The sequence below is a fragment of the Miscanthus floridulus genome, chromosome 15 (genome assembly GCF_019320115.1).
Source record: "Miscanthus floridulus cultivar M001 chromosome 15, ASM1932011v1, whole genome shotgun sequence".
NCBI lineage: Eukaryota > Viridiplantae > Streptophyta > Magnoliopsida > Poales > Poaceae > Miscanthus > Miscanthus floridulus.
Window position 1 is genome coordinate 78,551,775 of NC_089594.1, and position 26,149 is coordinate 78,577,923.

General features: G+C 43.2%; 1 protein-coding gene across 3 annotated transcripts; it reads left to right on the plus strand.

Annotated features, from left to right (window-relative positions):
* Window positions 1-1,627: 1,627 nt before the first annotated feature.
* Window positions 1,628-24,386, plus strand: LOC136506485 (uncharacterized). Of its 3 annotated transcripts, XM_066501411.1 has the most exons (11): window positions 1,628-1,769; window positions 1,933-2,279; window positions 2,372-2,572; window positions 5,916-6,091; window positions 6,174-6,438; window positions 6,915-7,143; window positions 7,244-7,403; window positions 7,480-7,695; window positions 19,663-19,995; window positions 22,001-24,134; window positions 24,278-24,386. In XM_066501411.1, the coding sequence occupies exons 4-10, from the start codon at window positions 5,936-5,938 to the stop codon at window positions 24,122-24,124; spliced, it is 3,483 nt and encodes a 1,160-aa protein (XP_066357508.1). In that variant the 5' UTR covers window positions 1,628-1,769; window positions 1,933-2,279; window positions 2,372-2,572; window positions 5,916-5,935; the 3' UTR covers window positions 24,125-24,134; window positions 24,278-24,386. The 3 variants fall into 3 exon arrangements, with proteins under 3 accessions (XP_066357508.1, XP_066357506.1, XP_066357507.1); XM_066501409.1 differs by having other exon boundaries at window positions 22,001-24,334; XM_066501410.1 differs by having other exon boundaries at window positions 5,919-6,091; window positions 22,001-24,334.
* The last annotated feature ends 1,763 nt before the right edge of the window (window positions 24,387-26,149 follow it).

The window sequence follows — 26,149 nt, forward strand, 5'->3', positions numbered from 1 at the left end:
TTTTTTTCTAAGTGGAACTTGCGTTGTGTTCTGAGCTGCACCTGGAAGAAAACGTGCTTTGTCATTGTAGCGCCTAGCGGCCCTGTTCGTTTCTCTTATAATCCAAGTTTGTTTTTTCAGCCGGAACAGTATTTTTCTCTCACAACAAATCAGCCAGAACTGTGTTTCGGCTTGTTTTTTCAGCGAAACGAACGGGGCCAGTAAAGTAGTAAGCCTGAAGTGTATCGAGGTATCTATGCTCCACCGGTGAAGGGAACGGCAGTGCAAGCTCAGTACCTCCCCTGAAATGGTCAGAGTTCGAGTCCTGAGGGACTCACTCTCGTGGCTTCGGCCACAGCGATCGGGGTGAGAAAAAAACTCCCTCGTCTACATCACATCCAAAGCACAAGTCTGTGGTCAGCTCATCTCACGGAGCTACGGTGCCGTTGTGTATGGGTGGGGCAAGGATTTGAGGTTTTCTCGATCTGTGTAAGAAGATCTTCTTCTTAAGCCGGAATACCCGGTGGCTGTCTAGCCACGCAAACCAATTTTTATGCTCCACTGGTGAAAACTTTTCAATTGGAACCATATAATATAATATATAAACTGAATGATGTACCATCATGCAATGCAAAAAGGGCAAGGGCTCATCCCTTTAATTTTTTTTGAGCGTACCATCCCTTTAATTCAAAAAAGGAAAACATTTTTTACTTGAAACTTTGCATCCCACTTGAAGTTGTCGTTTGCTTTATGTATACTTTCCGACTCTGCAACGGCTAAACATGCTGCCGATTCGTTTTTTAGTTTTTTTTTTCCGCCCAAGGGGTTGGTGCGCTGCCAAATAGTACTATATCAATCGTTTTCGCCATTCATCTCACACTTGCCATATGGTTATTTGTTTCCCGAGAGCATATCCATCAATTTCTAACACACAACATGTAAACCCAGTTTTCCAACGTAATACAAATTTGGTACTATTAGATTTGTAATCAAATAAGCTATTCAATAATCATGAATAATATAATATAAGATAAATAAAAGTATAATTTAAGAGACCGTGTCAAGTTAGACTACGTCTTATAAAGTAGACCAGATGGAGTAGTATTGAATATAGCACTGAGCACCAAAAGCGTCACACATGACACGATGCTCTGGTTGTTGGGTGCTGGGTTTCTTTATAATTTCTGCAGACAGCGAGCATTCGGTGCAGCGTCTAAACTTCACTGTTGAAGACAATATTGTTTCTGCACTTCCAACAAAAGAAAACCAGCACCCAATAAGCAGCCTGAATGTATTACCGTTCTTGTCGAATGGGAATGGGGAATCTCCCCGTGTCGAAAAAAGATAAGCAGCCTGAAGACTTCAAAGTCCGTGTTTGGAGGGGAGGGGGTTGTAATGTAACTATGTGAGGCGGGCAGGGGATGCAGTGATGAAGACCTTTCCAGCTTCCACAACAGTCGATCATGATTCGAATATTTTTGTAAACACATATGGATTCCAAATATTTATAGATCGATGCGTACTATATAATACTGAAATATACTACTATGAAACAGCTAGCTACCGGACAATACGCTGACAGGCCACATGGTTACTTGAATAATAATCTCTCCATGGCATGCTGCAGTTGACCCGTCGACCAAACCACCTCACCTCGACACCAAAATCTCAACTTCTCGTAGCAATCCATCGTCCGCGCAGGCAGGAGCTGGCATCGTCTTGTGGTTCCTCCTTTCTTGCTTAGCTTGCGGATCGACAGGACCTGCACGTTTAATTTCTCCAGCTTGTTGGTGAGTAATAAGCATGTATTATTTCTACTAGCTAGATAGTTTCCTGATCCAGTAGGCTGTGGCTGTGGCACTAGGAGCATCAGCTACTATTGCTTGCATTGGTCAATTGGTGGCTTCCGCTAATTGTGTTGGTGTGGTTGTGGTTTTCACTCCCTCTACGCAGATGCATCATACTCGGATATACAGATCTTCCGTTCCGGTGGGTCGTTCCTTATTATAGTTTCTTCTTCCTTGCGAACGCACAGCAACATCGGTTGCTAGTCCCTGGAGTTAGCACCGAGTGTGTGTTCCCAAAACTACTTGGGAACAATCAAATTGTTCTGCTCGCTCGTTTCTCCGATCCAGGCAGTGACTCGGATATACGTTGATCCGCCGACAAAAACACCTCACCTCTCCACCGAAATCTCGACTTCTTCCTCGTGACGCCATCCATCTATCGTCCGATCCGCGCCGGCGCTGGCATCGTCTTGTTCTTCCTTTCTTGCTTAGCTTGTTTCCTCCAGCTTGTTGGTGAGTAAGCATGTACTATATTTGCTTTGCATTATATCGGTGGGATCCGCTAATGGTGGTTGTGCTTTTTCGATCTCCCTCGATCTATGCAGACCGCAGACGCATCATATATATACATACGCGGATAGATCTTCCGTTCCGGCGGGCCAGTGGGTGCATACCAACAGATCGAGGGCAACATGGGATCTCTCGGCTAGTCTCGCTGGACTTAGCACCGATTGTGATTTGTGTTGCCAAAACTACTTGGGAACGATCAAATTCTTCAGCTCGCTCGTTTCTCCGATCCAGCCACAGTGAGTAAACAAGATCTTTTACATAGCTAGTTTTCGCGATCCACCAGTAAACAGCAGCACCTGCAGTATATATCGTCTAGGCATTGTCTGGAGTCTGGACACTACCTTATTGATGCTAAATAAACAAGCCCACATGACTTGAGCACACATCGTGGAACCTGCAAAACCACACGCTGCAATGTCTCTACAAAAACCAAATAAACCCTCTGCTTCAGAAGCTACTGGGCACTCAGGATTTCACGGGTTTGCAGAAAAAAACCAAGTGGAAGTAGCGCTAGCTTGCCCAGGTGGAATGCACGTCACGGCAGCATATCTTAGGTTTTGGGCAAAACATTAAATAAGTTTTGGGCATTTTGAGGTGGTTTAATTTCTAGCACCATATGGACCTATCTCCACAAAAACATGGCATGCGAGAGCATCGAGAGAGAAAAGATTGACCATACAAGTTTTTTTTTGGCTGGGTGCTTAGCAATTAGCAACACCGGTCCTGACAAGTAAATCCATGTATGCATTTCTTATTGTTGCTGCTAGTATTTACCCAAAACATGTCACACTGAAGGCTGACAGCTTTAGTCAGCAGCACCTTGTCTCAATGCTGGCTCCATCCCTAATTACAGTTGGTTCTTTGTTACTCCCTCCATTCCAAATTGCAAGACATTTTGGCTTTTTTTAGATACATAGTTTTTTTTCTTGAATACGCAAAAGATTTGCGCATCTTTCGTATTAAGATCGAGAAATAGTGAAAATTACAACGATGCGCCACGGACATGGCACACTAGGGGGAATAGTGTTATACAATCCATTCTGCCCTCCCTAGCAGAAGAAAATCATGTGCTATTACTCACTAATCATGCTACCTAACCGGCATCGGCGGTAAGACACGCTTGCTTGTGTGGCGCCGGCGCCTCACCCGCTCTCCTTGTGGATTAGGGAAGAGCTGTCGCATTGCCTCTACATGTGAGGGGTTGAACTGGTCGACGAAAATACAATCGTAGGCGGTATTGGCTGCCATGGTCGTCTATTCGTCGAGCATCCCCGTCCGCTTCATCATCAGCACCTCTCCCGGCTTAGAAGCCAGGACGCGCGCGTGAAAGTGCCCAGGCGACGATTCTCCTGCTACGGGTTGGCAACTTTGGTTGTGCCTGCACAATCGGTAGATGGAGCAGCGGCGATGGCGCCTTACGCAAGATCTTGTCGGTGAAGGGCTTGAGCCTCTTGGCGGTAGAGCTCCCGCTATCAGCCAGACAGGGAGGGGTGGCCGCGTCGGCGCCTGGGAGGATGGCGCCGGAGTCTGGGCTTGCCTCAGTAACCACGACACCGTGCTATCCCTACCAGGGTGGTGTGACATGTGGCGACCCCTGCACAGGTGACAACGGAGGCGAGTCCATCGTCCACAAGAGAGCCTTCGCCGGTGAACGGTTGTCCACCAAAGATGCTTCATCTTCCTAATAGGTGGCCGTAGCAGGCGAGCACCCTGGTCCTCTCGGCTGGCAAACGACGAGCGAGGCAGCGAACTCCTCTAGCAGAGGGTCGACCCACGCGGGAGGCCCCGCGGCTCGCCCACAGCTCCAACACTAGCGGATCCAGCTAGGGGAAGCAAAGTGCAGCAGCAGAGGTAGCAACGCTGTCATCGTGGTCGATAGGCGCACCCACGCTGCTGTCCTCTGTCAGCTCGCTCTGGCGTCGCCAGTGTCGTCGTCGGACTCTGTCGGCGCTCCACACGACACCCTGCGCGGCCCCATCCAAGCACGGTGGAGCGCTGTGGGGTGCATGCTAGGAGGCCGTTGGGCCGTGGGGCACGTGCTAGGAGATCGTTGGGTTGCCACCACAAGCGGGCATGGGCCGCTTGTAGTCCCTAGCGAGGTGGCGGAAGCTGTGGCAGCGCAGGCAACGCCGGACAATTGGCAAGTCGCTACTCAGTGCGACTAGGAGAGGCAGTTGAAGCATCTGCCGTGAAGCTCTGCAGGGATCTTCCGGGCCTGTGGAAGCTTGCTTTGGACCGCGGCGAGGATCAGCCGAGGCGGCCGCAGGGTCCTGTCTCCTGCCGGGGGAGGATTTCATGCCACCCATAGGCATTGGGGATGGAGATCCGTCCATGGTGGCCAAGGCGTTGGCGGGCAGGGACATGGCCATCCATGGGACGAGCAGGCATGCCGCACAGCAGCTGTGGGCGCGGCCGGCTACGCTTCCTCCACCTCCGGCCAGGTCTCTTCTGGCCAGGGTCGGCTCCACCATGGCCCATATCCGCGGCAGGGCAAACCTGGGCGCTTGCGGTTGGCGCACTGACCGCCTTCGTTGGGCGACGAGCGACGTCCAGGTAGGTTGTGGGGTGGTCGTCGTCGGACTCGTCGCCACCATCATCCACCCACCAGCAGCGTATGGATCGCCCACCCTAGACTGGGTAGAAAGGAGCCGCGTCCGGTGAAAGGGGGGAGCTAGGGGTGGCTCGTGGTGGCACGACGGCAGGCTGATGGGACGGCGTCCCCGGAGGTGGCTGCACCTACCCAGTCCCGTCACGGCCGATGGGTCACCGTCCGGCGCAGGCGGCGGCATGTAGGGGTCGGATCTGGCCCGCACGTGTGGCCCCGTGGCGGTCACGGTAGGCCCCGACGACGGCTGCGGTGGGCTGCTGCTAGAGGTGGTGGCCGCCACGGTGGGGCCTGGCGTCATCCGCGTCTGCGGTGGGGTGGGGAGGGCGCCGCTGCAAAGGAGGTGGTGGCCGCCGTGATGGGGATGGCGCCGCTGCAGCTGTTGGAGATGGAGATGGCAGCCGTGGTGGTGGGGCCAAACGTCGACAATCGCGCTGGCGGCGCTCCGTCGCCAGATCCCGCAAGAGTGGGCTCGTTGGCGGCGGCGGCGCGGGCGGGCCGAGATCCCGCGAAGGCTCACCGGCGCTGGTTATTGCGGGGGTGTCGGAGCGGCAGGGGGCGGCGCTGCTGCCGGCGGCGGGGCGACGTCGCCAGGATTCGGCCGCCTAGGGTTACGCTACTCGTGGGCCTCGCTGTACTTTACAATATTGCCGAGTGCACGGGTTCTAGATACATAGTTTTTGCTATGCACTGCTATGCACTTATATATACACTATGTCTAGATACATAATAAAGGCAATGGGTCTAGAAATGTCAAAATGTCTTATAATTTGGAATATAGAGAGTACGTTTTCGTAGATCGGACGAAGTAATATACATGCTGAGATGTTGTGAAAAAAAAAGAATATATATGCTGGGAGAGCCTGGGGCCGCTCATATCATTTTTTATGAAAGGACACCCATATCATTAATCAGAATACCCTAATAACAATCTCTGTTTAACACAAGTATTAAACATAATTTTCCCTCTAAAGCAGGTTCCGCGTAAATAGGAATGGACAGCAGTGAGATATTGGAGTTGGAGAACAAGCTTCTTGATCCGACCACAGAAGAACCAATTTCTCTACCCCTATCCTTTTTGAGATCGATAACAAATGGTTTTAGCAATGAGGAAGAACTCGGGAGGGGTGGGTACGGTGTGGTTTACAAGGTAAATATGATGAATTCTTTCTCGCTCAAACTCACAAATAAAAATGTTGGCAGCCATATTTAATCACAATTACTCTATGTAGGGACGACTTCTCCACCATGGCGATTCATCTATTGCTGTGAAGAGGATTCATGATAGTCATGTAGTGCAAGGTGATGAACAGTTCCAGAAAGTGGCCACTTCTCTTATCAGACACCCAAATGTAACACAGCTCCTAGGTTACTGTTCAGAATCAAAGGGAGAGATGATCAAGCTACCGAACAGGAAATGTGTTATTGCTGACAAACAGACAAGAATTCTCTGCTTCGAGTATATGTGTAATGGAGGCCTTGATAAGCATCTTTCAGGTACGTTTCAGAAACACGGGATGACGGGACGTACATTTATCAGCTCCCTATTTTTTCTCATTTTCTCAAGTTTAAATTGTTAGAACACACCTTGTAGCCACAATCAGCAGAACACTGAAATATGTTACCTGCACCAAAAAAATGTTATAGTTCGAGTTAAAACAACTTAGATTTGAACAAGTATATACAATAAACATCTTAAATATATATATTGCCTCAATATTTATAATAAGTACTAAATAAGATCCATCATGAAATATATCTTGATAGTATCTCTATTTGGTATTATAAATGTTGATAGTCCTCTTTATAAATTTGGTCAAACTTAATTTGACTGTCTAACTAGAATAACTTTGTTTTTGGACGAGCTAGAAACTAGATATTACTATTGCTGCCACTCAACCATACAAAATGTGTTTCATTGCTTAAGCATGGTATGACAAGGTTAATTATATCTAGAAAAAGTACTTCTACAGATGAATCTTCAGGTCTTGAGTGGAACATGAGATACAAGATAATTAAGGGAATATGTCACGGTTTGAATTTCCTTCATGGGTGTAATATTATTCATCTGGACCTTAAACCTCAAAATATATTAATGGATGCTACTATGGTGCCGAAAATTGCGGATTTTGATTTGTCAAGGTTGTTGGGTGAACAAAAATCCCAGACTGTCACTAAAACTTCAAATCCCCCTGGAACAAGGTAAGCTACACCCCACAACAAATACCTTTTGCTTTCTTAGTAATATATTAATGGTCTCAATTATGCTTGCACCATCCCAAACTCTTGATGTCTACTGCAGGGGATACATAGCACCAGAATACATAGACAGGGGTGTAATCTCAAAGAAAGCAGATATATTCAGTTTGGGTGTGATAATTATAGAGATACTCAAAGGCAGCAAGGACGACTATCCAGACTATGGCCAAAGCACCGAAGTTTTCCAGCACTTCACAGAGAAAGTAATAAAATGAAGTAACGAATCTTCTGCATGTGTACTATCGCTCTAGCTCACTTATTATATATGCAATTGTGTAGGTGCTCAGTAATTGGAGGAACAGATTCGAAAGATCATCGAAGTATACATCGCCAGAACTACATACCCAGCTAGTAAAACAATGCATCAACATAGCTTTGGAATGTGTGCACCCTGAGAAGGAGAAAAGGCCAAATGTATCAAATATAATTGAAATTCTTAATGCAGCAGAAGGAAGTTGTGTTCAAAATGGTGAAGATTTACTGGTAGATCACCAGGTATGATACTCTCTCCATCTCCAAATAAATCAATTCCAAGAATCCGTTCAAGTTAAACTATCTTAAGTTTGACTAAACTTTATAGCAAAGAGTAACAACATCTATGAAATAAATGAGCATATTATAAAAATATATTCTATGGTACATCTAGTGATAATAATTTGAAAATATATTCTATGGTATATCTAGTGATAATAATTTGATGTGATAAATCTTGGCAGTTTTTTTTTTAGAAATTCGGTCAAAGTTTAAAAATTTGACTTAAGACAACACTAGAAATCTGTTTATTTAGGGACAGAGGGAGTATCTTATATCCCCATTGAGTATGCGGCCCTTTCTGCACTTTATTGCAATATTAGAGGTGAAAAGTGTCCTACAATTTTAGAGTATGCTATTTTTTGGGTATAGTCATGACATGTGCCTCAGTTCTTTTTTCTTAATAAAAACAACTTGATATTGCTTATAATGAATGATATGTTTCTTTAGTGAAAACCGACGCATAATATGTGGGAAATATCCATAAATAGTATTTCCTTTTCATTATTTTTTGTTATAGATGCAAACTGGCAACTCAACGATTTCTTGAGATACCAATCAACTTGAAGGTTAACTTTTTAAAATAATAATAAGAAGCTTAATACCACCAGGCTCGCTTTGTTAGATAAAGAGAAAAAACATATCATGTCCCACTATAGACTTCTAGCATGAACTTTAAATCGTACAACAAGCATAATAATGGCTAATTATTGTTCCAAAGGGCCCGTTAGGTTACTAGATTAATATAAGCGTCGCCTTATTATTCTTGGCTTCCTTAGGGTAATCAAGTATATTGATGTTATCTAGGTGGTTTCATTGAGTATCATGTAAAGTTAGAATACAATACCCCTAGTTATGCGTAATAGCTCTCGAGTCTTTGAAAAGGATATATTGTGAGTATGGCATAGGCATGCACCGTAGTAAGAAAAACGTAGACGAGTCTAGTAGAAAACCCTAAATGATGACATTGAAGCAACTATGACAAGATATTAGGATTTTGGCAAAAAAAAAATCGACCTCAAATTCTATAAGCACAACTCCAAAAGACTACAAGTGGTTGTTGCTCTCTTACTGCTCTACTTGACACTTTAGGACCCACTGATTTTTTCCCTTTATAAGAATATAGTGCAATAAAATTGTCTAGCCTAATCATCTTGAGTGCTCTTAATTTCTCCTTACAAGCCTTGGATGGAACTCTTGTGTTGGCTTGGTTGATACCTATGGCCTCTGCTCCTTGTTTATATAGTCTCTTACAAGGCTCTCAGACATGCAAGTAGGAGACACTCGAGTCATAATAGAATTATAATCCTAATAGCACACCTTTCTTGAGTCCCAGTCCAAGTAGAATTTCTATCATCATACAACACATAATATGAAGATGACTTAGTAGGCGACCCATACAATGGATTATCTCTTAAGTTCAATTGTAAAACAACTGCATATTTCTCTCATGTTCGTCTCTATCCCTCGTAATATTTAAAATTCTATGTAGAAGCATTTAAAATTTGTCTAAAAATTAAGCAATCCTGCTATAATCCACCCCTCCCTTCTCAACATTAATTAGCACATCTTTAAATTACTACGGGTGTAATATGGATATTTAAGTTTAAATCTGTGTCTGCAATTTATAACATCTCGATAGAAAAATATAATGGTAACTATGACTTAAATAATATTATGGTACTCTTAGTTCTCTTATATGATAGGATTTGAAAATACCAATCGTTTGTTTTTTTGCCTATGGGTTTAATTTTTTTAGCATAGCATTGACAGCATATTGTAATAAAAAGAGTAAACTCTGATCCCCCCTGAAATTTTCATCGAAATTAGAAAACACCCTCAAACAAAATATCAGACATCTCCCCTTAATTTTTAAAACCGGACAAATCATAACCCCTAAAATAGTTTAGAATGGTTTCAATGTTGCTTTTAGTTTATGTGTCACATATGTGACATGTGGGCCCCACATGTATTTCGTTTTTTAACCATGTCGTCTTTTATTAAACATTTGGACTCGTAAATGATGTCGAATGGAAACAATTTAAGTTAGAAAGTTTTAGATCTCATTGAGCACTAGTACAAATTAGGGATAGAGCATTTCTCCATCCGAGAAGTAAAACAATTTGAAAAAAATAAAAAATGTTCATCTTGAGTGCTCTTAATTTCTCCTTACAAGCCTTGGATGGAACTCTTGTGTTGGCTTGGTTGATACCTATGGCCTCCGCTCCTTGTTTATATAGTCTCTTCCAAGGCTCTCAGACATGCAAGTAGGAGACACTCAAGTAATAATAGAATTACAACCCTAATAGCACACCTCTCTTGAGTCCCAGTCCAAGTAGAATTTGAATCATCATACAACACTTAATATGAAGATGACTTAGTAGGCAAGCCATACAATGGGTTGTCTCTTAAGTTCAATTGTAAAACAACTGCATATTTCTCTCATGTTCATCTCTATCCTTCATATTATTTAAAATTCTATGTAGCACAGCATGAAACAAGCTATGAGATTGATGACGTGTATCAACGCAATTTCCTTTAAAAGTGAAACCACATCAAGTACCTCCTAGAAACAAGCGTAATACCCCCTCCATTCATAAATGTACATAATTTTAGCATTTAAAATTTGTCTAAAATTTAAGCAATCCTGCTATTATCCACCCATCCCTTCTCATCATTAATTAGCATATCTTTTAATTACTACGGTGTAATTTGGATATTTTAATTTTAATTTGTGTATGCAAATTATAACATCTCGATAGAAAATGTAGTGGTAATTATGACTTAAATAATATTATGGTACTCTTACTTCCTTTATATGATAGGATTTGAAAATACCAATCGTTTGTTTTTTGCCTATGGGTTTAATTTCTTTTAGCATAGTATTGATAGTATCTATTACCACTTAAAAAACGCGACGAGGTTTCGTCCATAGAGGTACATCGTGTACGCGCCCGTCCCCGGTAAAAAAACGTATCTATTATACGGCAAAAAAAATGTTTCCGAAATAAAAACATATACCGCAAAAAAAACCACCGTTCCCTTTTTTGCGTTTCTAATATACATTTATATGGCAAAAAAAAAGACTCTGAAATAAAAACATATACGGCAAAAAAACCACCGTAAAAAGAAAAGAGACTTTTCCCTGTGTGCCCTTATAAAAGATCGTAATCCCCTGTGTGCCCCTAAAAAAATTCAGCGGTCTTCAGCGCCACTACTCCAACTTTTTCGTGTCATCTATGCCACTTCCGTCAGTTTGGGCTCTAACGCCGTTAAACTGTAGATGTGAAAAGACGAAAATGCCCTTAAGTTCAAATATGTTATTAATTTTTTTGAGTATCTTAACGACTTCAAATGAAAAAACTCAAAACTAGAAAGTTGTAGATCTCGTCGAGATCTATAATTTTCATATAAATTTTTTTTTCATTTAATTTCGCAAAAAAAATAATATGATTTTTCTAAGATATATTAATCATATCAAATCATATTTTTTTTGCGAAATTAAATGAAAAAAAAAATTTATATGAAAATTATAGATCTCGACGAGATCTATAACTTTCTAGTTTTGAGTTTTTTCATTTGAAGTCGTTAAGATGCTCAAAAAAATTAATAACATATTTGAACTTAAGGGCATTTTCGTCTTTTCACACCTGCAGTTTAACGGCGTTAGAGCCCAAACTGACGGAAGTGGCATGGATGACACGAAAAAGTTGGAGTAGTGGCGCTGAAGACCGCTGAATTTTTTCAGGGGCACACAGGGGATTACGATCTTTTATAAGGGCACACAGGGAAAAGTCTCAAAAGAAAACCTGTTCCTGTTTGGAAAAAAAGATCCTATACAGCAAAAAAAAGTTTCCGAAAAAAAGACATATACGGAAAAAAAGTTGTTTCCGAAACAAACTCTTCCACATCGAAAATCATATATGGCCAAAAAATACATTTAGGAAAAAAACTCTTCCACATCGAAAATCATATAAAGAACTGATTACAGGCTGATGAAACAAATCAGGCACATATTCAAACAGAGGAATTCGGCAAGGGCTTTGCTGATGACAACAAAAAAATCATGCACATATTCATACACAGGAAATCTTTGCTGTCACCGACGAAATAGATCACGCACATATTCATGCACAGACAAATGAGAGGAATAAACACTACGTCAAAAAGCATTTCTAGGGGCGGTTGTAGACCATTTGTAGGGGCGGTTTGCCCAGCCGCCCCTACGCAAGGGTCTCTACAAATCATGCATTTGTAGGGGCGGTTCTCAGGCCGCCCCTACAAATCGATTTGTAGAGGCGGCTAGTGTTTCCAGCCGCCCCTATAAATATATTTGTAGGGGCGGCTCTTATTACCAGCCGCCCCTACAAATAGATTTGTAGGGTCGGCTGTAGTACCAGCCGCCCCTACAAACAGGTATTTGTAGGGGCGGTTCAATCAAATTTACCAGCCGCCCGCAAAAAAAAATCAAATTTTCAATTCAAAATCACTTTGCCGAACGTCCCACAACAACGTTCCGAACAATGTTCGCGTTGCCGAACGCCCCGCGGCCAACGTTCCGAACCGCGTTCGCGTTGCCGAACGCCCCGTGACCAACGTTCGCGTTGCCGAACACCCCATGACCGCGACTACAAGCATAAGAGTATTCTATAAACTATAATTACAAGTCCAATTCACATGAATATATACAATCCATCATTAAATATACAAATTCCATACACATTGTTATCAACGTCCTAGAGCTAGCCTTTCAGTCTCACGAAGGTGTTGGTACTGAGGATTTGTACCTAAGTTAGACTCTCCGTCATGGTAGGCGCCTCTGACGTGTACAATCTGATCCAATGTGAAGTTGCAAAGGTCGCCGATGAGGTCTAAGAGTTGGTCATTCTTGTATGGGTCTCTTTTCATTCCTTTCTCTTCTCTCCACTACAAGAAAACAAGTTTCAGTTTAGTATTTCATACCATTTACGAAGTTTTTATACTACAGGTGAAGAGGTTCAAACTTTCCCTTAAGGGGTGTCTCCTGTAGGCACCGGTGTTACCCATCATAGAACATATATAGTATCCACAATGTACACTCCCAGGCTTCTGCTTGGGGCACTGTGTGTTTTGCATATGAAAATGTTAAGTAATGCTTTTGACAGCCATGTAACGGAGTACTGAAGAAGTAAGTTACACTTACCGCACATAGTGTTTTTATAGCCAGCTTTTCCTTCCTTGCTGGATCATGCCTTCCATGATGATTAGTGACATAGAACCTAAATGCCCTGTTCGAATTATTTTAGCAAATACAACTTGTTAGTATCCAAAAGTGAACGTTACAAGTATGTATACAAACATATAAGCTAATGAGGATTATCGATATGTATACGTCTTGAGAATCGATATGAAGTCTTTGTATGTCACTGTGTCCTTATCTAATGAATCAAAGACCCATGCCATGCTCCTCCCGACATCGACGGCTATACAAATCCAGTGGTTGCTGCATGGATTTAATCATAGAACTAGATAAGCCCTTTTGCATCGAATGAAATATATCGAACAAAGCTTTAAGTATAGAGTTGAGCTTACTCGAAGTTGTATGGTAGCCATATAGTAGAGTGGTGTTGGAGATTTTTGAAAGCCAAGGCAATGTATGCCGCAACCTTAAGGGACTCTTCCCTTAGCTTCGCACTACGGATGCGCTCTTTCTCTCGAAGAGTCTTTGCAGCTGCTAGCTCTTTGGCATCCAGTGTCCACCGTTTAGGGTAATTAAAATTTGTTTGGGCTATAGCTTGAGGGTCTACATACCCGGCTTTCACACTTGGCATTTGTTTGACAATGTGCACTTGCATTCTACAAATCACGGCGTGGGTTAGTTACAACAAAATTCAAAGATTACATTCATATCATATCAGGAGGACAAGGACTTACAGGCACCACGTGCGAATTAGATTCATCTCCATTTCTCCTAGGTGAAAGCATGTGTGCATGTCATTGAAGTCAAAGACAATTTTCTCGGCTGGGCTTCCAAATGTGCCGGTGGGAAAGCATGCTTGTATGATATCTATGCTCGTTGGGAGAACACGCAAGTACCAATCATGGAACCTTCTCATTCCAAGTGGTAGGCGCTGGATGTCCCGGTTTGGTAGGAAGGGCTTGCCTCTTTCATATTTTTTCGGGCAATCCTTTGACCATTCGATGGCATCAACATTTGGATACTGCTTTGCAATTTGGTGAAGTTTGCTACTGACGGCCTCCTCAGAACCCCGTGATGGGGCTTTTTTAACTTGGTTTTCAGGCTTGAACTGATCATGGGAATACCACTTGGACACCGACGAGATGTCTTTGATCAGAACATAAACTAGCCTTATGTGGATTGGAATCTTCTTTCGGAGTTCCCATTCAGGCACGTCCTCATCTTCTTGTGCATCACCTTCTTTAGGAGGCACTCGTTGTTCATGTATCGGTTGTGCTTGTTGAGAAGACTGTGGCATCTCATGATGCACTTGCCCGGTACGAGCTGGAAAAGGTTGTGGCATCTCATCAGGCACATGCTCGATAGAAGGCGGGGAAGAATGTGGCATCTTAGGAATGTGGGGGTCACGAGACGGTGAAAATATCTCCCCGGCCTCAACAACTCGCTCCAAATTTGGGAGAGAGGGAGGCGGCGAAGAAGCAGTCAATATAATGTCCCGTTTGTGCCAGAGGATGAACTGCCCCATAACGTCTCCGAGTAACACTAGCCCCTCAGGAGTTGCGTAGTCTATCCTCCACTGCATGAACTCGGGCTTCACTGTATGCACCTCGACCCTAGTGTAGTCCGGCGGTATCTTATTATTGTGGTGTAAGCCACCGGGAGGATGTGCAACACCCGTTGCCACCTCTATCACAGTGTTCTGTCGGCCGCTGAGAAACACCAAGGTGCAACTAGTAGGTTCCCGTATGAGATCGACTGAGGTTGTCGCTGTAGTGGAACCTTGGCTGCTAGGAACTTTCGGAGGGCTGGTAACTAATGCCACTACTCTCGGTGGCGTCACTAATATACGTGGCTCCGTAGACATTCCTTGCTCCTCCAGCGCCTTCGCAACTAGAGCCTTCACTTGGAGCTCAAGACTAGTCTCCCAGTCTTGGCCATGTTTCTTGTACATGTGCCTGTCCTCTTTGAATCCTTGCTTCCATGTCATCCTTTTCCTTAGCCCCCTGGTGCGGCCTGTGTGCTCCTTGTTTCCCAAGCCAAGGCTAAGCTCGTCCCTCTCTCTGGAAGGATTGAATGAGCCCGTCTCTTTGTCTTCAGCATATTTTAGTATCCTTGATACCGCCTCTTGGGTCTCCGGCTTATTAAACTTAAGATTACTGTCGGATGGTTCTGTACTCCTCGCATATATCTAGTTCCTTGAGCGTATCTTCAACTTCGTCACATCGATATTCCCAACAGCTGCGGCCTCTTCATCCATCTTCCTAAACTTCTCTTCCTTGGCATAGTAGCCACCGGGGCCTAGATGATGGTGGTGTTTGTTCCTCTTCGCTAGCTCGATGTTACGAGCACTGAGCTCCAATGCCTCCGCTGAAGTCTTCTGAGCCACGAGCTCCTCCCATTGACTAGGAGTTATTTTGCCGAACTCGTTGAAGGGAGTTAACCCCTTTTGGATATACTTCGTGTTAAGCTCTGACCTCCAACGTCGAAATGACTCTCCCATCATCCTAATAGCATTTTTTTTACCAATTCGTGCTTACCCTCTGGAAATCTAAAATTGACCTTCAGCTGCCTATCCCATAGTGCATTCTTTATATTCTCTGGTACCTCTTTCCAGTTAGGGATTGCTGGGTTCAATTTATCTCTTACTAGGGCCCCGATCGCATTATGGAATCATCCTCTTAATTCCTTTGGCTCAAGGATCTCCCCTGCTGGCCCAACCTTCGTTATCACATAGCAAGCCTTATCTGGATATAGATTTCCTTTTCTATCCCCTCGTTTCCTCTTAGGCTTGGTAGTCGTGGTTGTATCTTGAGTTTGTGGAGCAGAGGCTTCTATCTCTGTTCGTCCCATCCGAATTCTTCTTTCCATAGACGACGCGTATGTTTTTCACCATTCTGTACACATGTTCTCCGTTATGACGTCTCTCCGGAGGGGGTTCAATCTCCGGGGCGTTGTCATAAAATCTAAAGAACAATTTGCTGCGGTACTTGTGACTTGTCTTTAAGAAACGTCGGTTCCTTAGGTAAACTATCTTCTTGGATGCATCCAGGTAAACCCATGTAGTACCATCCAAGCAAACCAAGCATCCCGTCTTCCCTTTGATCTGTCTAGACAAAGCAAACAGCGCGGGGTAATCATTGGTAGTAACAAATATTATTGCTCTACATATGAAGTCCTCCTTTCGGAACGCATTGTACATCTGCTCCCCATGCCTCCATAGTCTCTCCATTTCTTGCATCAAGGGCTCGAGGAACACATCTATATCAATGCCTGGTTGTTTAGGGCCAGAAATAAGAATAGCGAGAAGGTACTTTCTCTTCTGACACAACCATGTTGGGATGTTGTACATGGTCAAGATCACTGACCATGTGCTGTGGTTGCTCATCCTCTCATTGAAGGGATTCATTCCATCGGTGCTCAGGCCAAACCGTATATTCCTTGGGTCATCGCTGAATTCTTTGTGCTTCTCATCAAACCTTTGCCACTGACTACAATCAGCTGGGTGTGCAATCTTATCATCATCCACCTTGCGCTCATCATCCCACCATGTCATGAGTGCGGCTTCTTTAGGGTTTAGGAACATACGTCTCAAGCGGTCGGTCACTGGCAGGTACCACATTACCAGGGTAGGAATTCTTCTCTGCTTTTGCCTAATGGAGTGTCCTCTGGGGGTTGAGATTCTTGTACCACCTTTTTTATACCCTTCTTATTCCTCTTTTTCCCCGTGGATGGTTCGTCCCCACCGTAAAGGTCATTGTTCTTGTACCGGCTGGCCCCACACCGGGGACATTTATCCAATGACTTGAACATTTCACCATGAAAAAGTATACAGTGGTTGGGGCATGCATGTATTTTTTCAACCCCCATTGTCAATGGACTTATGATCTTCTTCGCTTGGTATGTGTTGGCGGGAACTGAGTTTGGTTGTGGCAGCACCCATGACAGGAGATGCAATAGATCATTGAAACTACAGTCTGACTAGCCGTACTTAGCCTTCAGGATGAGCAGCTCAAGCACGAAACGTAGCAATGTCCAATGTGTCGGACAACCCTTTTCAACACCATACACAGTCTCCTTCGATGCTTTTGTCACTCTTTCTAAATTTTCTAGACCTTTCGGGCTATTTAGTAAAATCTCTGGTCCAAGGGTTTGAATCATGTCATCTAAATCATCTTCAACTCCGACACGTGTTCCACCATCATCATTGGCACCACCTTTGTCGTTACCATCCCAACCACCAGCATCACCACCTTGTTCATTGCCAAACTTGAAATCCATTTGTGCATCAAGCTCGGCTGAATATTGGGACAGGGATTCTATGGTTTCATCGTCGTATTCCTCCTCATCCTCATCGTTAACAATAACCGTTTCACCATGATGAATCCACACTGTGTAGTCCTCAACAAATCCTCGTATAATGAAATGTGATCTGATGATAGTCACATCTGTCCATGCCATATGGTTCTTGCAATCTTTACAGGGGCAAATAATTGTATCCTTATTCTCTTTCAATGTCGTTGCATGCTTCGTTGCGACTTCAATAAATTTATCCACCTCTTCACGGAAACCTGCCTTGAACCTTAACGAACCATACATCCAAGAGTTCCTGTACTCCATCTTTTACAACAACAACAAAATAAACATTAAAGGACTACTTATTCAGATATATATAAAAATTAATCAAAGTAATAATTATTTGAGAATAATTGTATATACCTCAGATATATATGAATATAAATCTAATATAATTACATGAAGCATACAAACACACCATGGTAGAGGAAAATTAATTAATGACCTATTTATCCATAAATAATTAAAATACATATTTATTGATTACAATAAACAATTTCAAAGACAACAATTAGCAATAATTATACTTTACCCAATATCTTTCATACAAACCCTAGTCCAATTTTATCAAACATAAATTTACAAAAACGAAATTAATAAAAAAACCAAACCCTAGATCTAGATCACATGCACATGAAACATCCATAAAACTAACTAATGGTTCACTAAAATCAAGAAACATGGACCAAATAGGGGTATGGTCTTGTTCCCCTCCCTAATTTACCCTAGTACATTTAAAAGTTGGGTCTAATTTGCTCATAAATAGCTCAAGCACCATAGAAGAGAGAGAAAAACAAAACTCTAATTATTCACTAATCAACCATTAAAACTTCAAAAAAAAAGTGTGTAATAGCATTTTCTTACCTTCTACAACCTCTCCACCAAAGGTTTTGAGACCAAAACCTTCTCCCCTTAGTAGAGTAATTTTTGGTAGGTGCCCAAGGCCTCCCCACCTTTTTTTCACGGGTTGGAGTGAGTGACCCGAGGAGGAAGAAGGTGCTGCCTCAGTTTTATATGGGGGCCATTTGTAGGGGCGGCTGGTGATTGAGCCGCCCCTACAAATAGGAGCTATAAATACAGGGCCATTTTTAGGGGCGGCTCAATCACCAGCCGACCCTACAAATAGAATTTCCAGGGGCGCCTGGTGATTGAGCCGCCCCTACAAATTAGACCCTATTTGTAGGGGCGGCTCGTAACACCAGCCGCCCCTGCTGTTCCATTTGTAGGGGCGGCTGGTGTCTGGGCACCCGAACACGCCACTGTAGGGGCGGCTCCATAACCAGCCGCCCCTACAAAAAAATCGATCCGTTGCTAAAAATCGTTTTCTACGTAGTGAAACTCTCTCTGTGCGAAAATAAATTAATCTCCTAAAATCAAATAAAACTGTTTTAATAAGATAAAAGAAGTTTATCTAAAGTAGACATATGCAAATAACAATTCCCTCAAATTTACCTTAGATAGCTATGGTGAACACGGTGTTGCACTATAAAATGGATTTAATCGACTTCAAGTGATCATGTCAAGATCACTATTCATACTTCACTCGACACGCGGTCGTGTTCTACCCGGTTCTGATACGAAGACCAAATCTATGTGTTCGTGTCCGATACGAAGTCTTGAAACCTCAAGCGTACGCGTCCGACCCGATTCTATTACAAAGACAAAATCTATGTATTCGCATCCAATACAAAGTCCTCATAGCTCACAATTCGTGCAACGCACGGGCATTTATCTAGTATTGTAATAAAAAGAGTAAAGTCTGATTTCCCCGCTAAAATTGACATCGAATTTAAAAAAACACCCTCAAACTAAATACCAGACAGCATCTCCCCTTAATTTTCAAAACCGGACAAATCATAACCCCTAAAATAGTTTAGAGTGGTTTCAATGTTGGTTTTAGTTGATGTGTCACATATGTGACATGTGGGCTGCACATGTATTTAGTTTTTTAACCATGTCGTCTTTTATTAAACATTTGGACTCCTAAATGATCTCAAATGTTGAGCACTACAAATTAGGGATAGAGCATTTCTCCATCCGAGAACTAAAAAATTGGAAAAAATAAAAAAATGTTCATAATTAGAGAGCTAAAACACTAAAGAAACCACTTTGCAATAGTCAAGGGGTATTTTGTCCGGTTTTAAAAGTTAAGATATGTATTTATCTGACATTGAAGTTTAATTAAGGTGGTCTTTCAAATTCAGTACTAGTTTATGGGTGAATCGGCCTTTACTCTAAAAAAAGTGGCGGACATAATATTACTTGACTTTCGAAATCCCCATACACATAGTATGCCGCCTTAGAAAAAGAAACACAGGAAGTATATTTCTGTAGCCTTTAATATCTGTGACAAGCTAAGGTGCAGTTAGTCTAACTGTTTCTTGCATACTTATTCATAGATTGGAGCCCAGGAAGGGGTACTGCAACCGGATGTGCAGCGTGAGGACGGCTTGATGGATCACCGACCAGCGTGGATCACAAAAGGCATAATGAAATCAGCAGCTGCACCACTCCAACCACAACGCGAGCCAGTTTTGGAAAGTGTGGATAGTTCGCTTTGTTATCAAGGGTCACGAAATGCATCATTTTGGGTGGCGCACAAGGCGTTGGCTTCCTTGGAGGACAACGTGCTCAAGGACTGGGCAGCCACCATCAACCTTGGCCCGGGCGTCACGGCCCTCCAGCTAGAGCTGCTATCTGTCAAGGCGATTCTTGAGTCCACCCTCGGCAAGGTAATACACAACTCAGCGCTTGAGCACTGTCTAATGATGCTTCAAGACCTCGTATATGACGCTGAGGATGTGGTGGACGAGATGGAATACTTTCACATCCAAGACATGCTGGACGCCAGCCAGCATGCCGAAGGTTGCGCCCACAACCTGGACCTTAATGTGTTGCCATATATTCATGATGAACCACCAAAGTTGAGATTTGATAGGGACAATGCCTCCCGAAGAATAGAACATATTGTAGAGCAAATGCAGCTCATTGAAAAGAAGTTTTCTAGTTCTATTAAACTATTAGGTTCTGACTGGAGCACTGCCCCAAACATTGCACAAAGTCGCCCCATCACCATCTCTGAAAGTATAGAGCCAAAACTGTATGGGAGGGAGCTTATGGTGAAGAGCATCATAGATGATATCACAAAGGGTAAACATTCTGGTGAGGTCCTCACAGTTATTCCAATTATTGGTCCAGGGGGCATAGGAAAGACAACTGTTGCACAACATATATATCACAGTGGAGAGGTGCAAAAACATTTTGATGTAAAAGTTTGGACATGTGTCTCACTCAACTTTAATGTGAATAAGCTGATAGAAGAGATTCAAAGATATATCCCTAAAGATGATCATGAAAGTTGTAATGGTGCTGCTAGTGAGTTGATTGGGCAAAGATTGAAAAATATGAGGTTTTTGCTTGTATTAGATGATATATGGGACTGCAGTGATGAGGATGAATGGAAACGGCTGCTGGTGCCATTCCGAAAATCACAAGTACTGGGTAATATAATTATAGTCACAACTCGATTTCCAGCACAAGCACACATAATGGTTCAGAAAAATGATCATTCAATATATTTGCAAGGTCTAGATAGTGAACCATTTGAGGAATTACTCCTAAATATTATCTTTGGTGATGATGATCAATCTAGAAAGGACCATATATTCTTGCTTGAAATTGGGTTTAAGATAGCTGGTAGAATAAAGGGCTCCCCTCTTGCAGCAAAAACTGTTGGTAGATTGTTGAAAACCCAACTTGACTTGGTTCACTGGACTAGAGTCTTAAAGTAAGCAATGGGAGCATAGCAACGGTAAGAATGACATTATGCCTGCACTGAAGTTGAGCTTTGATTACTTACGTCCTCAGCTTCAGCAGTGTTTCTCCTACTGTGCTTTGTTTCCTCAAGATTACAGATTTGAAAGAGAAGAGCTAATTAACTTCTGGATAGGACAAGAAGCTTTGCATTATTCACCACATGGTGAAAGTAAAAGAGTTGAAGATATCGGGCTAAGTCATTTGACTGAGTTGGTTAATTATGGATTTTTGGAAGATGAAGGGGAAAAGGATGGAAGAACTTGTTACATCATTCATGATCTCTTACATGAATTGGCACGAAAAGTTTCATCACTTGAATGCCTTAGCATACACACTCAATCTCAAGTGAGCTCCTTACAAATCCCGACATCAATCCGCCACTTGTCTATCAACATAGATGATACCAGTGTCAACAATAGATTGACTCAAAAAAATTGTGTGGAGGATATCAATACATTGCACACAAGATTAAAAGTTGAAAAACTGCAAACTTTGATGATATTTGGGAAACACCACGGTTGCTTTGTGAAGGCTTTTGGTGATTTATTTAGGGAAGCAAAGGCCCTTCGTGTTATTTTTCTATCAAAAGCATCCTATGATGTGGAATATTTGTTGTGCAACTTTTATAGTCTGCTCCATCTTCGCTACCTTCGAATTGAAAGTTCTTCTCTATATAAAGCCAGATTTCCCAACAAAATTTCTAGATTTTATCACATGATGGTCCTAGATGCAGAACACTGTGACATCATAGATCAACCAAGAGATCTCAGCAACCTTGTAAAATTGCGCCATCTTCTTGTTCAAGATGATACAATACACTCTAGAATCATTGGGGTTGGGAAACTAAAATCATTACAAGAGTTGCGAAGATTTGAGGTCTGTAGATCACTGTGCATTGATCATGGTTTTGAATTAATGCAGATAGGACATTTGGAAGAGCTCTGTGGATCACTGTGCATTGATAATCTTGAAAATGTTGAGGTACCAGAAGAAGCAGATGAAGCAAAATTGATGTTGAAAAGCCACCTACATGAGTTGATACTACGTTGGAATGTTAATTGGTTTACTGATGATTCTGCACTCGGAAAACATGTTCTTGAAAGGCTTAAGCCAAGTCGAGATCTTCAGAAGTTATCCATTATAGGGCACAGAGGAGGCACTTGCCCTTCATGGCTGGGTTTGAACCTCTCACTCGGTAGTCTGAAATCTCTTTGTCTAGATGATGTAAACTGGAAAACATTTCCACCTATCGGAGATTTGTGGTTAGTAGATGTGCCCCGTGAGGAAATCTCAATCAATATCCCTGAGAAGAGGTTTGGAAATTTGAGAAGGCTGGAACTTGTGAACTTGTCAGGGTTGAAAACATGGGCTGTACATGCCCCCTGTCAATTGTTTCCTTATTTGGAAGTGCTTATCATTAGGGATTGCTTTCAACTTGTGGAATTGTCATTTTCGCATTCTGCCGGTTGTTGTCAACAAGGGAAAGATGCAAATGACAATTTATTTCCTAGACTGAAGGAGCTCAAGATTAAGACATGTCCACAACTATTGTCATTTGCACCCATTCCTTGGACTGAAGCTCCGTGCTCCATTAAAATAAAAGGAATTTCATCTCTTGATATATTGGTTTATGGAAAAGAAAAGAGTTATTTGACCATTGAGGGAAATAATAAGGATACAAATGATAGCACGGTTTGGGATGTGCTAGCTTTTCATAATCTAACTGGACTGGAGGACTTGTGCCTGTACTCGTGCCAGTCTCTGCCACTGCATTACTTACAAATGCTATCATCCCTAAGGACCCTACGTATGTCTTATCCGAGTAATGTCTTTCCACTTGTTGAAGCTGACAGCCATGTCAAATACCAGTTTCCAGTTGAATCGCTGGCCATCAGGGGAGGGGGGAGTGCTAGTGGGAAAGAGTTAACACAGCTACTTGTCTACTTCCCAAAGCTCTCAGATCTGGAGCTGTGGTTCTGTGCAAAGGTAACAGGGCTGGCTGTGAATGTGAGGGGACAGCACGCAACAGAGACGCCCGGAACAACAACTTCAGCTAACAAAGAGGATCAGCAGCAGGATGCAAGAGCAAATGTCGACGTAATAGTCGCATCAGAAGAAGCAGAACATGGCCTATTGATTTTGCCTCCCCAACTGCAGCGCCTGGAGATCCATGGCAGCCCAAAGCTGCGACTCCTTGGCTCCAATCCACATGACGACAGCAACAAAGATGGACGAACTGGGCAAGGAGGAGGGCTCTGGGGTCTAAGCTCCCTCCGAAGGCTGGAAATCGAGGATTGCCCCGAGCTCCTGTCCTCATGCTCGTCTTCATCCTTCTCTTCTTCTTTGCCCTTGCCCAACTCCCTGGAACACCTTAGCATTTCAAGAGCGATGGGCACGGGGGCTCAACTGCCTCTATCAAACCTCACTGGTCTCACAAGTTTATCCATATACCGATGTGGGGATTTAAGAGGCGAGGGATTGTGGTCTCTCCTCGCCCAAGGCCATCTCAACGAATTATCTGTTGAAGGAACCCCCAATTTTTTTGTTGATTCCGAACAGGAGATTCCATCCTGTTCCTCAAAACTGCAGAGCCTCGACATAGATGATGTGGCTGGATTCACTGCTGCGGCCTTTCGTCATAGCCTGCTCTTTTCCTCGCTCACCATATTGAGTATTTGTGGGGATCACAAGGTGAAGAGCTTCACAGAGGAGCAAGAGGCCCTTCTGTTTGTCGACTCCCTCGAGGATATCACATTTATTTTCTGCCACAACCTGCAGTCCCTCCCTGAACGGCTACCTAGACATCCCAACCTCAAGAGGTTACACATCTGGACGTGCGGAGCAATCCAGATGCTGCCCAAGGAGGGCCTCCCAAGTTCACTGCAAGAGTTGGATATCAGAGACTGTCCAAAAATCCAGTCACTGCCCAAGGTGGATGACCTTCCAAGCTCCCTGCGATATTTAAATGTCCGTGACAGCGGAAGCGAGAAGCTAAGGAGACAGTGCCGCAAGTTGATAAATATCATTCCAATAGTCCAAGTCTGACAAACCCAAGGTAACAAAGAGGTGGAACTTCCCACCCATCAATTTCCCTTGCTTCTCCCTAACCCCATAAACCTCCGTCATTCTTGTTTCGTTTATTTGGCCACAATTGATGTTTTCTTCTAGGTAATCCGCTTGTTTCCATCTGCTGTGCAGGGCATTTCTTCATATTGTGTATTATTGTCCTCTGGATTCTCTCTCTATCTATTCACAATTTATATCTCCGTGCCACATATTTATATCACGCGTGAATAGTAACTCGCCGGGAGTCCAAAACGTCCCCACCTTCTCAACCCTAGGTGCCACATATTTATATCTCCAAAGGGTGGCACGACCTATTTTCACATAACCCCCTATGCTAAATAAATCCAACGTAGGGGCGTAAATTCCAATTACGTCCTCCATGGCAAATTCCGCGATGTCCGCGATCCCTCCATCTCCGCGATGTGATCCTCGCGATGTCGCCGCACGACCATCCGAAATCGTATCGCGATCGCCAGAATTTCCATCTTCGGCCAACGCACGCCGCACGAGCGTCCCGGTACGATGCATGGCTTTGTGGCTCAACCAGCGAACCCCGGATTTTGTGGCGTAATCTGGAAACCTCCCTCGACGTCCTCCCACCGTGTAGCCAGGTGCAGTAGACGTACACCACACGATCGCCTGTCCCTCGAACGCAAGCCTCGATCCGCCCTTCTTCGCCCCCACGGTTCTTCGGCACGGCATCCTATCCTCGTTCTTCACTCGTCGCCGCATGTACCTTGTCTCCACCTGTCACCTACAACCACAACCTGCCGAGAGATACGTCACACGCACACCGTGTTGTCAATCGCTCATCACCAAGGTGCTAGCACACCGGCATCTCAATCTCCCCCTTGATGAGTGCATTGACAACACCACACCGCACAAATTTATTGGAACCAAAAAAAATAAAAAGAAAGAAAAAGAAACAATCTTGATCCCCAAAGACATGGGAGCAGCAAAACTCAACAATTTCAGCAACACTCCCCCTCAACCCCTCAAAACAAGCATGCCAAGTCTCAGCAAAAACGAAATCAAACTCCCCCTGCAAAAATGAATTTGTGCGCTACTCACTCTCCCCCTTGTTGACAAAGCACTCCATCAAGATAAAATGCAAGGAACCAATTTAGAGAAAAGCATGTGAGACATATACAAAATACTTATAAAAGCTAACCAGCAACACGAGCTACTCAGAGAAGGAGCAACACAATGCCATGACCAATAGAATTTTAGAACTGAAATCTCTTTGAAAAACCAATTAGCCAGGCAAAAACATGCATATTCCAAAATTAGTGCCAAGCTGAAGACAAAACATATAGCAAGCTGACACGATGGATACACAGCTTCAGTCAAAGTTCACTGCAACGCCCACAAATGCATGCACTTGTCATATTTAATTCTGGCTTTTGTGAGCTTGACAAGCAGGGATATGAGAAGCAAGAGTTGTGCCCAGCCAGTTTGTTTAATTTTGATTATGAGCGAGAACCAGCAGGGACATGGGAAAAATTAGAGTTGTGCCCATATTTAAATTCTCAGGAAAGCAAGTAGATCATTTGCAACCATACTATGCACTCCCAAGTTAAAACTTGCATTGTGAGTTACATTTGTAGTGAGAACCCATTAAAAGAAGCTGACAACCGAACCATGAGCAAGACATATGTCAAGTATTCAACAAGTCACTAGATCCAGAAAAGCAAGCATAGCCCAACATAATTTTTTAAGTATATATTTGTGCTGTTTTCAAAATAAAAATTGGTCAAGCAAAACATTCAAACCTCTCCAAAAGCATCGATCGCAAACTAGCCAAAACAAGTATAAGGCATATGTAACTGAAGCAACTTACAATGATACTAGAATGGGTAACACACCCCGAACTCACCACGCAAACGTGCAAACGTGGTTTGATCGAGTGGTTTAGTCAGAATATCAGCAAGTTGCTGACTAGTATCAATGTATTTAAGCTTAATATCACCCTTCTCAGCATGATCCCTCAGAAAATGATGACGA